The 13125-nt window shown below is 27.2% G+C and overlaps 1 protein-coding gene and 1 long non-coding RNA gene across 22 annotated transcripts in view; one reads left to right on the forward strand and one right to left on the reverse strand.

Annotated features, from left to right (window-relative positions):
- Nucleotides 1-1987: 1987 nt before the first annotated feature.
- The window catches only part of LOC108004147 (NADPH oxidase 5), a 29226-nt gene continuing 18088 nt past the window's right edge, over nucleotides 1988-13125 (forward strand). For 4 of the 21 annotated variants that reach the window (XR_009832568.1, XR_009832569.1, XR_009832567.1 and 1 more), the window contains exons 1-21: nucleotides 1988-2543; nucleotides 2621-2767; nucleotides 2856-3298; nucleotides 4782-4876; nucleotides 4960-5071; nucleotides 5202-5299; nucleotides 8060-8180; nucleotides 8326-8476; nucleotides 8576-8786; nucleotides 8858-9084; nucleotides 9237-9425; nucleotides 9500-9693; nucleotides 9894-10215; nucleotides 10371-10512; nucleotides 10761-10885; nucleotides 11031-11163; nucleotides 11292-11503; nucleotides 11605-11777; nucleotides 11926-12135; nucleotides 12404-12607; nucleotides 12747-12848. Coding sequence is in view for 17 of the 21 variants with exons in the window: in XM_062084392.1 (XP_061940376.1) it covers nucleotides 3152-3298; nucleotides 4782-4876; nucleotides 4960-5071; nucleotides 5202-5299; nucleotides 8060-8180; nucleotides 8326-8476; nucleotides 8576-8786; nucleotides 8858-9084; nucleotides 9237-9425; nucleotides 9500-9693; nucleotides 9894-10215; nucleotides 10371-10512; nucleotides 10761-10885; nucleotides 11031-11163; nucleotides 11292-11503; nucleotides 11605-11777; nucleotides 11926-12135; nucleotides 12404-12607; nucleotides 12747-12848 (3168 nt within the window). In the remaining 4 variants the exon portion in view is untranslated. Of the gene's footprint in view, nucleotides 2544-2620; nucleotides 4269-4781; nucleotides 4877-4959; nucleotides 5072-5201; nucleotides 5300-8059; nucleotides 8198-8325; nucleotides 8477-8575; nucleotides 8787-8857; nucleotides 9085-9236; nucleotides 9426-9499; nucleotides 9694-9893; nucleotides 10216-10370; nucleotides 10513-10760; nucleotides 10886-11030; nucleotides 11164-11291; nucleotides 11504-11604; nucleotides 11778-11925; nucleotides 12136-12403; nucleotides 12608-12746; nucleotide 13125 lie in introns of those variants that run through there. The other 17 variants (XR_009832566.1, XM_062084382.1, XM_062084390.1 and 14 more) reach the window with 15 other exon arrangements.
- On the reverse strand, nucleotides 5293-7333 carry LOC133667251 (uncharacterized). The gene is made up of 3 exons (XR_009832573.1): nucleotides 6817-7333; nucleotides 5766-6591; nucleotides 5293-5697 (listed from the first exon to the last, which is right to left on the reverse strand). It is a non-coding gene; the product is annotated as an uncharacterized LOC133667251 (long non-coding RNA).

Below are 13125 nucleotides of genomic sequence, written 5' to 3' on the forward strand. Positions count from 1 at the left end.
ATTATTTTCATTATGAATTAGTCTATTTTTTTATTATTATTATTTTTTTAATATAAATTTGATTTTATTCTTTAATATAATTACGATTTATGATATCGTGATATATGAAAAGTAGTTTTTTAAATTTAAAGAATAATAGTAAATTTTATATTAAATTCATTTGAAGAATTAGTGTTGCGTTGATGAAATATCGCGTTTTTTATAGTAGTGTTGCGTCTATTTACCCAAATTGCCCATATTTCTTCCACTTGGACTGTGGAAGTACGTTCCAGTTCCTGAATCACCTACTACAGCCAAAAAGACTGTACAAAGGGTGATTGTACGACAGCAGTCTCTGATTATGGCTGCAATCTTCCGCTATTAGTGTTGCGTTTATAATAAATTATGAGTGCATAAATTAATTAATTTATTAGAGTTTCGTATATGTTTTCGCGAATCTTTTATCTTTTTTTTTTTTATTTTTTTTTCTTTTTTATTGATGAAGAAATGCATTAAAAATATAATAAAGCACTCTTCGCGTTTTCTTTTGAGATTTTAATATATTAGTGTTGCGAAATAAAAAAAATTCCACTCACGGTTTGTTCGGATTTACATTGAGTGGATAATTATTTTGGTAACCCTTCTGGTTACCTTTTTGTCGTTTTTCTCTTTTCAGCATCCCCCTTATTAAGAGCATTTGTTTATTGTTAAAAAATGTTTTTATTTAAAATGTTTTTTTTATCGATGAATATCTTTCATTTAAAATCATGAATTGCTTAACAACATTTTGATAATTTGATTTTTTTTTTTTATTTAATATTTTTTTTATTCCTAGATGTAAATTATTTTTTAATTACTAATCCAATAATTGAGTTTGTTACAGGTATGAATTGAAGAAAATAAACAAGAAAAAATAGATACGAAATAATGTGTGATCCTCATTTGCTATAAATTAATTACCTTTATTATTGTTGTTATTTCACTAATTCTGTTGTTCACTAATTCTGTTCATAATCTGTTTCAGGAATTTTCTTCAGCTTTCAATGGTACGGATTACTTCATCATCATCAATTCGTTTTATATTAGGTAGAGGGTAGATCATAGACGAAACATTTAGCTTTTTGATAAATGGGATTTATAAACGATGTTCTTTTCTTCTTCTTCTTTTTATTATTAAAAAAAGCAACCTCGCTTTTCCCACTCTGATTCGTTTTCCAAACAAATATTCCCTATTTTTCAAGGCAATATGATCATTTTGCCATCCTTAATTCCTCAATTTCCTCACTATAAACAAGTACTTGATACTTGATTTTGCATTAGTGACTTTGTTCACTAACCATCATTAGTATGTACTGATCTCCTCTTGTGGTTTCATGTCATTTCATAAATTTTTTTGAAAATTGTGTGTCTTCAATGAGTATGAATGTTGATATGAAGAGAATTTGTTAGATGTTCAATAGGCAGAGTTAGAAACAAAATGTTTGAATGCTTATATAGATAGGAAATACGAAAAGAACTTTTAGAATAAGTAAAATGTTAATGTTATATTTTTTATTTAAATTTGTTTCAGGATTTCTTGTTACAGGAACAGAAGATTGTATGATACTGATTAAAGAAAACGTATTTAGAATTAAGTGCATGCACGATCAAGGGTTTATTAAATAAAGTAGTGTATTGTAGAAAAGTAGACACTGTAGATGGGTAAAATGGTGTAACGCTTTTTGGGATGCTTATTTTGCTTATTTTTTTTCTTTTTTTTTTTGCGCACGCTTTTTACTATCGATCATTTTTCATTTTCCTACCGATGGAAATGTAAAATATTGATAGAAAATCTTTTAATTTTAATTTTATCTTCACGTTTAGTCTTCCGCGCCGGTTTCTTTAGAATTCCTTTTGCTGTTTGTTTTGCACAACGATCGAAGGATCTGAACGTTTTGCAAATTTATATCAAAAGGAAGATTTATTTATTATTGATTTTAAATAAATTTTTGCGTAAAGGAGGGTGGATGGGATCGTGGATAGGGTGGGTCTCCAGTTCGCAGCAACCTCCACGCGGTGAGACCTGGAAAATCATTATTATTTACTATATTATTCATAATCGTATCCTTGATACAATTATAAATTTTATAGCAAATAAGATGAGCTAATTGGCTGCGCACGCGATTTCAATGATTATTTTTTTATTTTGATATTCGTTAGATTATTAGTTAAGATTTATTGAATTATTAATAATGATCAAAAGTTTGAACGTTTTGTAAACATACATCGAAAGAAGAATTTATTTATGAATTTTTATTTATGTCGGAATTACTTATGTTAATAATTTTTTCTGTCTTTTCTGTGAGATTTTTTTTATGAAATAATAAAGAGATAATAAAATGTAGATGATCTCATTTAATTTAATTGATTCTGATTTTCATGCAATCGATATTTAATAAGGAAAAGAAGAGAGATGTTAGAATAAAACAGAAAAGGGAGAAGATGGAAAGCAGAAAAAGAAAGCGAATCGAAAAAAAAATGGAAGGGACCAAAAAAAGAAGCGATGACTCATGAAGAAGTGAAAGGTTGGTTTGTTTGTATTGTAACATATGTCCGTCTGTTTCTTTGTATTTGAACGTATGGTCTTTATTGAAATCGAAAGGCATCCCTCTCCTCTGAGAATTCTGAATCTGAAGCGATGGGGATTTCACAGGATTCATCGATATCAACGATTTTCGTTCGTTAGTTTGGATCTGTCGGCCGATTGGATCGATTCGTTTATCGTGTTGTAAACACTGTGATCGTAATAGTCTGTTATTCTTTCTTGAATTAATAAAAGTATTAATTAATTCAACATCAAATAACGATTAATTAATTAAAATTTTATATTGTTTTAGAAGCTGAGGAATTATCATTTTTTTTTTCGAGAAAAATTTTCCTTGAGTTGTTAATAAAGAAATTTCTATTACGAATATTTAGAAAGAATAAATAAGTTTATGTGAAAGTATATTTGATTCGTTAATTTTCTTCAAAATATTAAGAGTTCGATGAAGAAATTTGAAGTGAATATTTTTTTACAATTAAAATGAACTTTTTGTGAATTGTTTTAGTGATATTAGTTTCTTTTTCTTTTTAATGATCGAAGGAATTATTTGTTAATTATAATAGAAGTTTTGAGGAAGATTAAAAAAAAATGGAAAATGAAGATAGCTGTATGGAAAAAGACTGTTTAGTTGAAAGAAGAAGAGCGACTACATTGGAAGAATGTTCTCATATAATTGGGGTGAATGGCGTGGCTCGTTACAACAGAGAAGCGTTTAAACAACTTTTACAAGATTCGGTGAATATTTTTGTTTTCAATAATCAAATAATTAAAGAGGGATATACTTATTAAAATTTTTATTTTTGTCATTTATGTAAATTAATAAATAAATATTATTTAAACGAGGAAAAAAATTAATTCTTTTGCTTAAAATTATTATTTATTTGTTCATTATTATTATTATTATTATTTATAAGTTCATTAAAAATTTATTAAAATATTGGAATATTTTTATTGAAATTTTGCTTTTTTTTCCCTCTTTATTCTATTTGTCTGTTTATATTTTATTTTTGTTTCAACAATGTCTTCGTTATGTAAATTAATAAAACGCGATTATATAATTCCTCTAAAACTGTCACTATTGGAAATATATGAAAGAATTTCATTTTAATTCCGTTTCCAATGAATGAAATATCTTATTCTATATTAATCTTTATTAAAAAGGTCAAGGCCAAAGCAGTGTTCCTTTCTTTTTTCACTCGAGATATTTGTATACAATATTTTCGTCCTATTTACATTTATTCGTATATAATACATGAACATTACGTTATATTTGTATCAGAATATGAATATTATAATTGCAGATATTTTTATTTAAACAAAATATACAAATATTGAAAATTCAAAAACAATTTTTACTCACAAATGTATTTCTGCTTAATATATTCGAATATATCTGAAAATATTTTGTAAATAATCGCGATACAACGTCTTTATCATTTCAAACAGATCGAAATCCGAAAAAAATAATCAATAATCAATGATTTGATCCAAAAAAAAAAAAAAAGAATTCATAGAACAACTCAATTGAAAACAGTAACGGCGAGAAAATGATGGGAATCAAGACAAGAGAATGATTGTGTTTTCATTAAAAGCAAATCGTTGTCGAGAAGAGGAATGATTTAATATATAATATCGAAGGATTATTGTTCGAGGAAGAAGGATACCCTGAGGATCGAAAGGAAACGGCAAGATTCATCGAGATCGGGTAGAGATTTCGATCAAGGTGGCCGATTGCCCTCGGCCAATCAGCCTTCACGCCTCCAGCATGTCGAGCACGTCCAGCTCGTTGTTTCGTCGTACTTGTGATTGATTAATTTCTTTTCGATGATAATTCGTTTCTTTCGAGTCAGAAATGAGACAAGAGATCGTTTAATGCGTTGCTAATTCTCACGATTACTGATAGAGAAGATATTTCGTATTATTAATAATATTATTAAAATTATTAGTGATGATTATTATTGTTAAGATTTATGGATATCTAAATTTCGAATACTCGAAATATTAAATCATTTAATTTTGATCGAAATATTATTATTACAAATTTTGATTATTTGGAATTTTGGGTTATTTAAGTTCAAATATTATTCATATTTAAATGGATGAATTTTGAGTATTTAAAATTTAGATATTTTAAATTTTAAAATATTTTGGTCTTTTTTTAAATAAATTATCGATTTTAATGTTTTTCTTCTAATTGTAAGAATTAAATAAATTTCAGACATTGATGGAAAAGTTATTCTCGTTATTCGATCGAAATGGAGACAAAATATTAACGCAAGATGAATGGATCGAATTTTTAAAGGGAAGATTGAAGTAAGAATTAATTAATATCTTATGATTATTTTAAAAATTTATAAATAAACGCTACGTTAAAATAAATTATTTTATTTTAATAGAAATGAAAAATCAAATGATCTCATCATTCAATTCGAGAATGTTGCATATTCCATATGCTGTGATAATCCAGTAACTTTTGAGAAATTTCAACAAATATTTTCTACCAAAGAGGTAATTCGATATATTAATTATATTATTTTTTTTTAAATTATAAAAAAGATTCATTAATGTTCACTTTAAATTTACAATCATATACGATTATTATTACAATTTTTAATCATTCGTTTCTTGCATGTTACAGATTGTAGATAAATTATTTCGACGAATCGATGAAGAAAATTTGGGATACATCACATCCTTTCAAATCATGGAATTTCTTTCGAACATCAGCGATACAAGGTGATTTTGATATTGCAATTTTATCTAATAACAATTTAATTTATTTTTATTTATAAATGATTATTTTGCGACTTTTTCAATTTTTATAAGAACGATATGAGGAATTAATAATTACAGAATAGATTTCTAATTTATGAAGAAAATTCCATTTATTTTCCATTGAATTTTGTCTTTATTCTCGAAGATTTTCATCTTTCGTGTTTCTCAAATTTATATTTAAAATCACATGTTGTTTTAAATGTCAAAAAATTAAATATTAAAAAGTCTAGTTAGCGTTTAGAATAATAACATATATAACGTATAAATCATTGTCATAGAAAAATGTTTGTATCGAATATCTTTTTGATTTCTAGATACTTGTTGAGTTCATCATTACAATCATTAATATAACGTAACATCTGTAAATAATAATTATCTGAAAATAAAATTAAAAATGAAGATGCATAAAATATGTATAAAAACTTACAGATTTATAATGTTAAGGATTCTTATCTATAATGTTGATGTCTTGTTTTCGAAAAATTGTCATCAAGTTCTCGATGATAGCTTGGGGATCTTCTTCGAAGTCAAAAAAGATGCTTTGAATCTTTTAAATTGCGCTGGTTGTTAATTGTCCATTATGTTTTATTACTTTTTTTCATGGATATTTCTCCTAATTTCTATTTTTCAATGTCGCATTATTTATTCTTGTTAATTAAAGAATCTACATTTCGAATTATTTCTCCATTTTTGGATATCACTTAATTCATTTTCGTGATATTTTTCGATACAGCATTGTTTGCCTTGTCAATTGCGAAGATGAAAACTTTCAAATCGTTTCTTTACGATTCTTAATAGAGATTGACTAGAAACAGAAAATCAATCTACAAATGTCTACGTATTACTATTAAATTTATAAAATCGTAAAAGGGATATTCTGCTTGTTCTATTATTCTTGGAAAAGATAAATCGAAAAGAAAGAAAGAAAATTTGTTCGTTTCATTTTTGATAATTTTTCTTTATCTTATCTCTTTTTCTTCCTTTTCTCTATTCTTCATCTGACATTCTTCTTCTTCTTCTTTCTTTTACTCCAAATATTTTGAATACTTCGAAAAAATTACCTGCATTTTCTACTTTTTATTTTTTCCATATCCAGAGTATCTCTCTTTTTTTTCTCTTCCATTTTGATAAATATTTCTCTTCTATCATTTTAAACATTTTAAACATTTATATTTATATTTTGAAAAAATATTCGAAATCGATGACAATTATATTCTTCTTTCTTCTCAAGTTAAATTCAACGTGGATACTTTCTACGATCATATCGAAAAAATACGGTACAGATTTTTTTTATATTCACACAAAATCTAATACGTGAAATTCAGTGAAGAAATATTGATGTTTTCGTAACAAAATGTCGATTATCGTGTACGTACGCCATCAAAATTTTAAAATCAATTTTTTCAATTTCATTTATATCGAATATTAATTTTTTGACATTAATTCTATAAATAGTATGAATAATAATTTTTACTTACTTCGATTCCATTGAATATCATATATTTTCATGTAACAATCTCAAAATATTTTTTGGAGAACACAGCAGGATTATTTTGTTAATTGTCTAATTGTACTTTTTGAATTTTTTTTTTGATAAATTTATCTTTAAATTTATTTTTGGACAAAAATTTGATAATTTCAATTGTTCTTTAATGTTTCGTTCTTTTTGAGAAGAATATTGTACATGCAATTATTCCTCGATTACTCTTTTATCGAACTTTTTCCTCCAAAGTGGAGAAATATTTAAATCACTTAAAATAGTTTCAAGTTGTGATTAATTACTTCTGCAGAGATTCATCTTCTCAAAGTTCTGTTGTTCTTGTATTCTTGCATTTTAATCCACTTTCATGATTAAACACATAATATTAAAATATTAAAAACGATAGTAAAATAAAACAATCTTGATTTTGATATAAATTAAATATTATTAAAAGAATAGAAGGAACTGTTCACTTTAAGCTTATAAAGTAAAAATGGCAAAGATCTATACACGTGTCTTCAATAATATTGACTGCCGACAGAATATTTCAAAATTCTTTTCCACTCTGCTTGTTGCCAACTCACACTTCCATTGTTTCGTTATTTTTTTATGTATTTCACCTCTAAAACTGTATCATTGACAAATCAAAACAATAGGTAATATCAGTGGTGCGCAACTTTCCTTTAATTCCTTTATTAAAATGTTCCATTTAACATTTCAAACATAAATGTATATATATACTTCCTTTATGACACATGGCAATAATATCTTGAAAAATAAACAAAAAAAAAAAAATACTAGATAAAACATTTTAATTTGTTAGTGATGAATTTGATATGCTTCGAATAAGGATTATTCTGTCTTGTTCTTTTCCTTGAAATAAATAAGAAATAGATATATGATATTTTTAGGATTTTTCAAGTCATTTTATTAAAAAAAATCCAAACTTAATAATAATAATGATGCTATTCTAATAATGATGCTATTCTATAAATCTATTTCGTGTATGCTTCACGTCTGATTAGAATGTACCTATACTACTTATATTTCATATCAAAGATACGTCTGCATTGTTCTAATTCTAGCTACTTAGATAATAATGTTGCTTGTGTTTATTTTATTCTTCATTTTTCTTTACTATGATGCAAATAGAATGAATTAACAATTCTTATTGTTTTTTTTTAAATAAAGTTTATAAGATATCTGATAGATATTCGTTAATCTTTCGTAAAATTTCAAAGGCCGCTCGCTGGATTCGACAAGCGAAGTCTGGAATGGTTGGAAAAGATCTTCAAACAGACGGTGGGCAACGAGAAGGAAATTAGGCGCGAAGAATTCAACAAAATCGTCACTTCGAAGAACGTAGGCAGAAGGCATAAGTATTTTTCATTTTCGAATTTGCAATATCAGTTTTATTTCCTCTTTTGAAGTTTGAATCAAACTTTGAATGAATCTTATCTTTAAAATATCCTAAAATTTTAATAAAAAAAAAATATTACTTCCTCAGCCGTTCTTCACCGACAGAGTGTTCCAAATTTTCGACAAGGATAATTCTGGAACTATATCTCTCCAGGAGTTCGTCGATGCTATGCATCAGTTTGCAGGGAAAAGCCCTGACGACAAGATAAAATTCCTGTTCAAGGTTTACGATATTGATGGTATAAAAATAACATTTGAAATGATTGATCAAAATTATTGTTTTTTATTATTATCCCAATTAAAAATTTATTCAAAATGTATTTATTTTATATGGAAAGGCGATGGATTGATACAACTTCGCGAGTTGGAACACGTGATGAGAGCTTGTTTGGAGGAAAATGGAATACGATTTAGCGAGGAACAAATCGAGGAATTAACCATGGCTTTGTTCGACGATGCTGATCAGTCTAATCGAGGCGCCATTACTTTCGAAGCTTTGAAGAAACAATTAGAGAAACACGAAGGACTTTTAGAGAATCTTTCAATCAGGTGGATAATATTTCATCGTTACGCTCTCATGCTATTAATTAGGAAATATTTATTTATTTATTTTAACCTAGTATCGATCGATGGCTAGTACCACCAAAACCAGAATCGAAGAGAAAATCACGTTTGCAATTCCTCGCTTCGTTGCATCCTTATCAATTGACGAAGCCATACATGAAGAACAATTACGTTTACATCGTTTTCATCTCGATCTTTATCCTGATCAATGTGTCTTTATTCGTGTCGAGACTCTACGAGTACAGAAAGTCCAATGGTTATGTTATGCTTGCTCGTGCCTGTGGTAAAGATCATTTTATACAAGTTGAATTAAATGAATTTATATAAAAATTTTATATATGAATTAAAGAGATTGCGTTGCATGCAATTGCAAGTTGTAGCAGATGTAATATTAATGAAGATGTATAATCAGAAGAAGATATATTTTTAATACAGGCCAGTGCTTGAATTTCAACTGCAGCTTCATCCTGGTTCTTATGTTGCGTCAGTGCATCACCTTTCTACGAACTCACGGTTTCAATTCTGTATTGCCATTGGATCAACATATTTATCTGCACAAAGTGACTGGAGGTTTAATCTGTGTCTTCAGCATAACTCACACGTTGATGCATCTTCTTAATTTTGGTACGAAGCATAGAAGATAAAGGCAAAGATTTCTCTTTTCTTTTAAATCTTTCTCAAGATTCAATATTTTCCAGGTACTATTGTTGTCTATGACAAAATTCTTAATCACAATAATTATACATTATCCGAGTGGTTATTGACGAGTCGACCTGCTCTGTTTGGTCTCGTAGGAGGCTATGCAAATCCAACTGGATTCATTCTTATCATCCTTTTTCTCGTAATAATGATATGTTCGATGCCGTTTGTTCGACGTGGTGGATGTTTCGAGGTTATAAGTAATTTTTAATTTTTAATTGTCGCCAATTGCAATTAGTATTGTATCAAGAAAAAAATACATACACTTTGACAATTTGCACGTTAAATTTAATCTTCTGTTTGTCAATGTTTTAAAATATTTTAGAATTATATCTTGTTATTTATCTTTGTTTTTAAATTTTCTTAATTCTCTAATTTATTAATATTTTACAGGTATTTTACTGGTCACATTTGTTGTACATACCATACTGGATATTAGTCATATTACATGCACCGAATTTTTGGAAATGGTTCATAGGACCAGGCTCAATATATTTATTGGAAAGAATACGTAGAATTGCCTGGTCTCGTTCACAATTAGGAAAAACGTACATAAGCTCAGGTCTTCTTCTACCATCGAAAGTCACGCATTTGGTTATCAAGAGGCCTCCACATTTCGTTTTTCATCCTGGTGATTACGTCTTCGTGAATATTCCTGTCATAGCTCGTTACGAATGGCATCCATTCACTATTAGCAGCGCTCCAGAACAAGAAGGTTCAAATAATTAATTTATTAATGTTAATAATAAGCTCGTAATTAAAAATACACGAAAAAAAAAGAAAATTTTTTATTTTCAGAAAATTTCGAGCTAGAATAATATTTCAAACGTTTTTTTTATTTTATTTTTATTTTATTTTTTATTTTAATAGATTATATATGGCTTCACATTCGAGCAGTGGGTGAGTGGACCAATAGTCTTTACTCATACTTTGAAAAGGAGCAGATGAAACTTCAAAGGGATAATATATTTCCAATTGAGAATCGCAGTAATCCAAATGTTTCTGAATCAGTGTGAGTTTCGTATGCGATAACGTAATAATTAATTCATTCATCATAATTCATTTTAATCAATTTACAGAATATTAATTTACGAAATAAAAGTATAATTTACTATCATATGAATAAAATTGAACATACATAGAATTTTAATTCAAATGATATTTTATTCAATATTTATAGATGAAATATTTGTAGATGAAAGAAAGATTGAATAGTATGTAATAATCTATTAGTCTCACATTTTTTTTTGTCAATTCCAGGTCCATGAATGGAAAAGTGAATGAGAAATTTCTTTCACTCATTCCAAGTAGGAATCATCGTAGTTTTGATAATCCTGTGTTTGTTTCTGATGATGAAAAAATACAATCGCCTCAGTCTGCAATTGGTAATTTATTCAAATTTATTCAAAATTACTTGAGTCCCAAAATTGGTATTTTTAAGTTTCTTCGCTTTTTAAATTATTATTAAATTATTCTATCTTTTACAGCATTTTATGTTTGATTCCCTGATAAATTTCTGTACATGTACAGGTATAACGGATGTTAAAAAAATATCAAATAACCGGAAGCTTCATTCATTGCTCGTTAGCAAGATGCCTTTGGAGAAATCTGTATCTGTACCTGACATGCTACCAGAGAAAAAGAAAAATGATCGATTAATTGCGTAATTTAATTATAAATTATTTATAATTTCATATATATTGTATTATATTTGTATTAGAATGTAATATTATTTTTCTAATTATTTAGTAGAATAATTTTATAACATTCCATTGTATATTTGTTCGACAGACTTCGTGATTATACAAGATCAGAATCAGAGAGAAATTTCAACGAACGTCAGATACGCGATGCACGTTTGAAATCTTTAAACGAGGTCTATTCAAGTCCTCAGAATAAAGGATTGGCGCAAAGTTTTCGATACATGAGGAATAAACCCACTATAATTGCTTTCAAGACTCCAAGTCTAGAAAAATATGAATTAGAATCAGGCGATAAAAATAGTAAGTTTAAAAAATTTATAAATTTTTAAAAATAAAAATGTGAAACACTTTTCTGCATATAATTTTTTCAAATTAATCGAATTTTGTTTTTGATTAAATAGCAATACAAGAATACAGAAGAAAACAGTCCAATAATTTAAGCACGATTCAATCGGCAGCAGAGGAGGGTAGATTGCAAATGAAATTCGAAGAAAATTCAAAAAAGAACCATAACGATATTGAGTTTGACTCAATTTCTCATTCAGTGAACTATACTGTTGGAAAACCATTGGAGGTGGTGTTTAAATAAATGTGAAATTTTTATTTTGAAATCATGATATGAATTTCTTTTGATCATTTCTTATTTTATTATTTAAGAATAATTTTATTTAATAATCTAATTAATAAAAAATAATATTTAGATTAATAAACAATTTATTTAGATTTTCTTGGATGGACCATACGGAGCTCCTTCAAGCCATATATTCCAAGCTCAACATGCAGTTTTAATTGCAACTGGAATCGGAGTCACACCTTTTGCTTCCATATTACAGTCTATCATGCATCGTTATTGGAAAGCTAGACACACTTGTCCAAATTGCAAATTCTCGTGGGCTAGTGAAATTCCTCCTACTGTGATGCATCTTCGAAAGGCATATATATAAATTTTTATTTAATAATAAAATTTATACGTTTAATTTTATATATAGAAAGAGATATTTATTTGCTATTAGAAAAATGAAATGTACATAAATGAAATGTTTATTTAAAATTTCAATTCTTCATTTAATATATTTGTTCATTATATATATCAATAAAATTTTTATGTAATACAAATACATAATATATTAATAATAATATTAATATATATAAAATAATTAGTAATTAATATATAAATACAATATTTAACATTTTTTTCAGGTTGATTTCTTTTGGATCAACAGAGATCAACGATCCTTCGAATGGTTTGTAAATTTATTATCTCAATTGGAAATGGAACAAGCAGAATTAGGTGACGCCATGGAACGTTTTCTTGAGATGCATATGTATATTACCAGTGCTTTACAAAAAAGTGACATGAAAGCTGTAACTTTACAATTGGCTATGGATTTGGTTCATCAAATGGTACAAATAATAAATTTCATTTTTTGTTTCTTCTATGAAAAAAATTTTTCTTCAAGATTTTATGACTCAGAAATAATAATAAATAAAATGATGATCTTGCAATGAAGAATTGTATTATTCCATGAGGATAATCTTTCAGGAAAAACGGGATCTTATAACAGGTTTGAAGACACGGACGAATGCTGGCCGACCAAATTGGGATAAGGTGTTCAAACATCTTCAGGATCAGAAAAAAGGCAAAGTAACGATCTTTTATTGTGGTCCACCACAGTTGGCAAAAATTTTACGTTACAAGTGTGATCAGTTTGGATTCAATTTCAGAAAGGAATCATTTTAAATTTCCTCGGGAAAGGAACTTTATCATTAAGATATTTTATTATACCGTATTGTTGCGAAATATTCTTATAAAATTCATCCATTATCGTTTTTTAAAAATAATGATATATATCTTAATTTTGTATTGTATAATCAATGATATTTAATTTGTTTTATATAAAATGAGGATTTTTTTTTTTAAT

The sequence above is a fragment of the Apis cerana genome, linkage group LG14, assembly GCF_029169275.1.
Source record: "Apis cerana isolate GH-2021 linkage group LG14, AcerK_1.0, whole genome shotgun sequence".
NCBI classification, from domain to species: Eukaryota; Metazoa; Arthropoda; class Insecta; order Hymenoptera; family Apidae; genus Apis; species Apis cerana.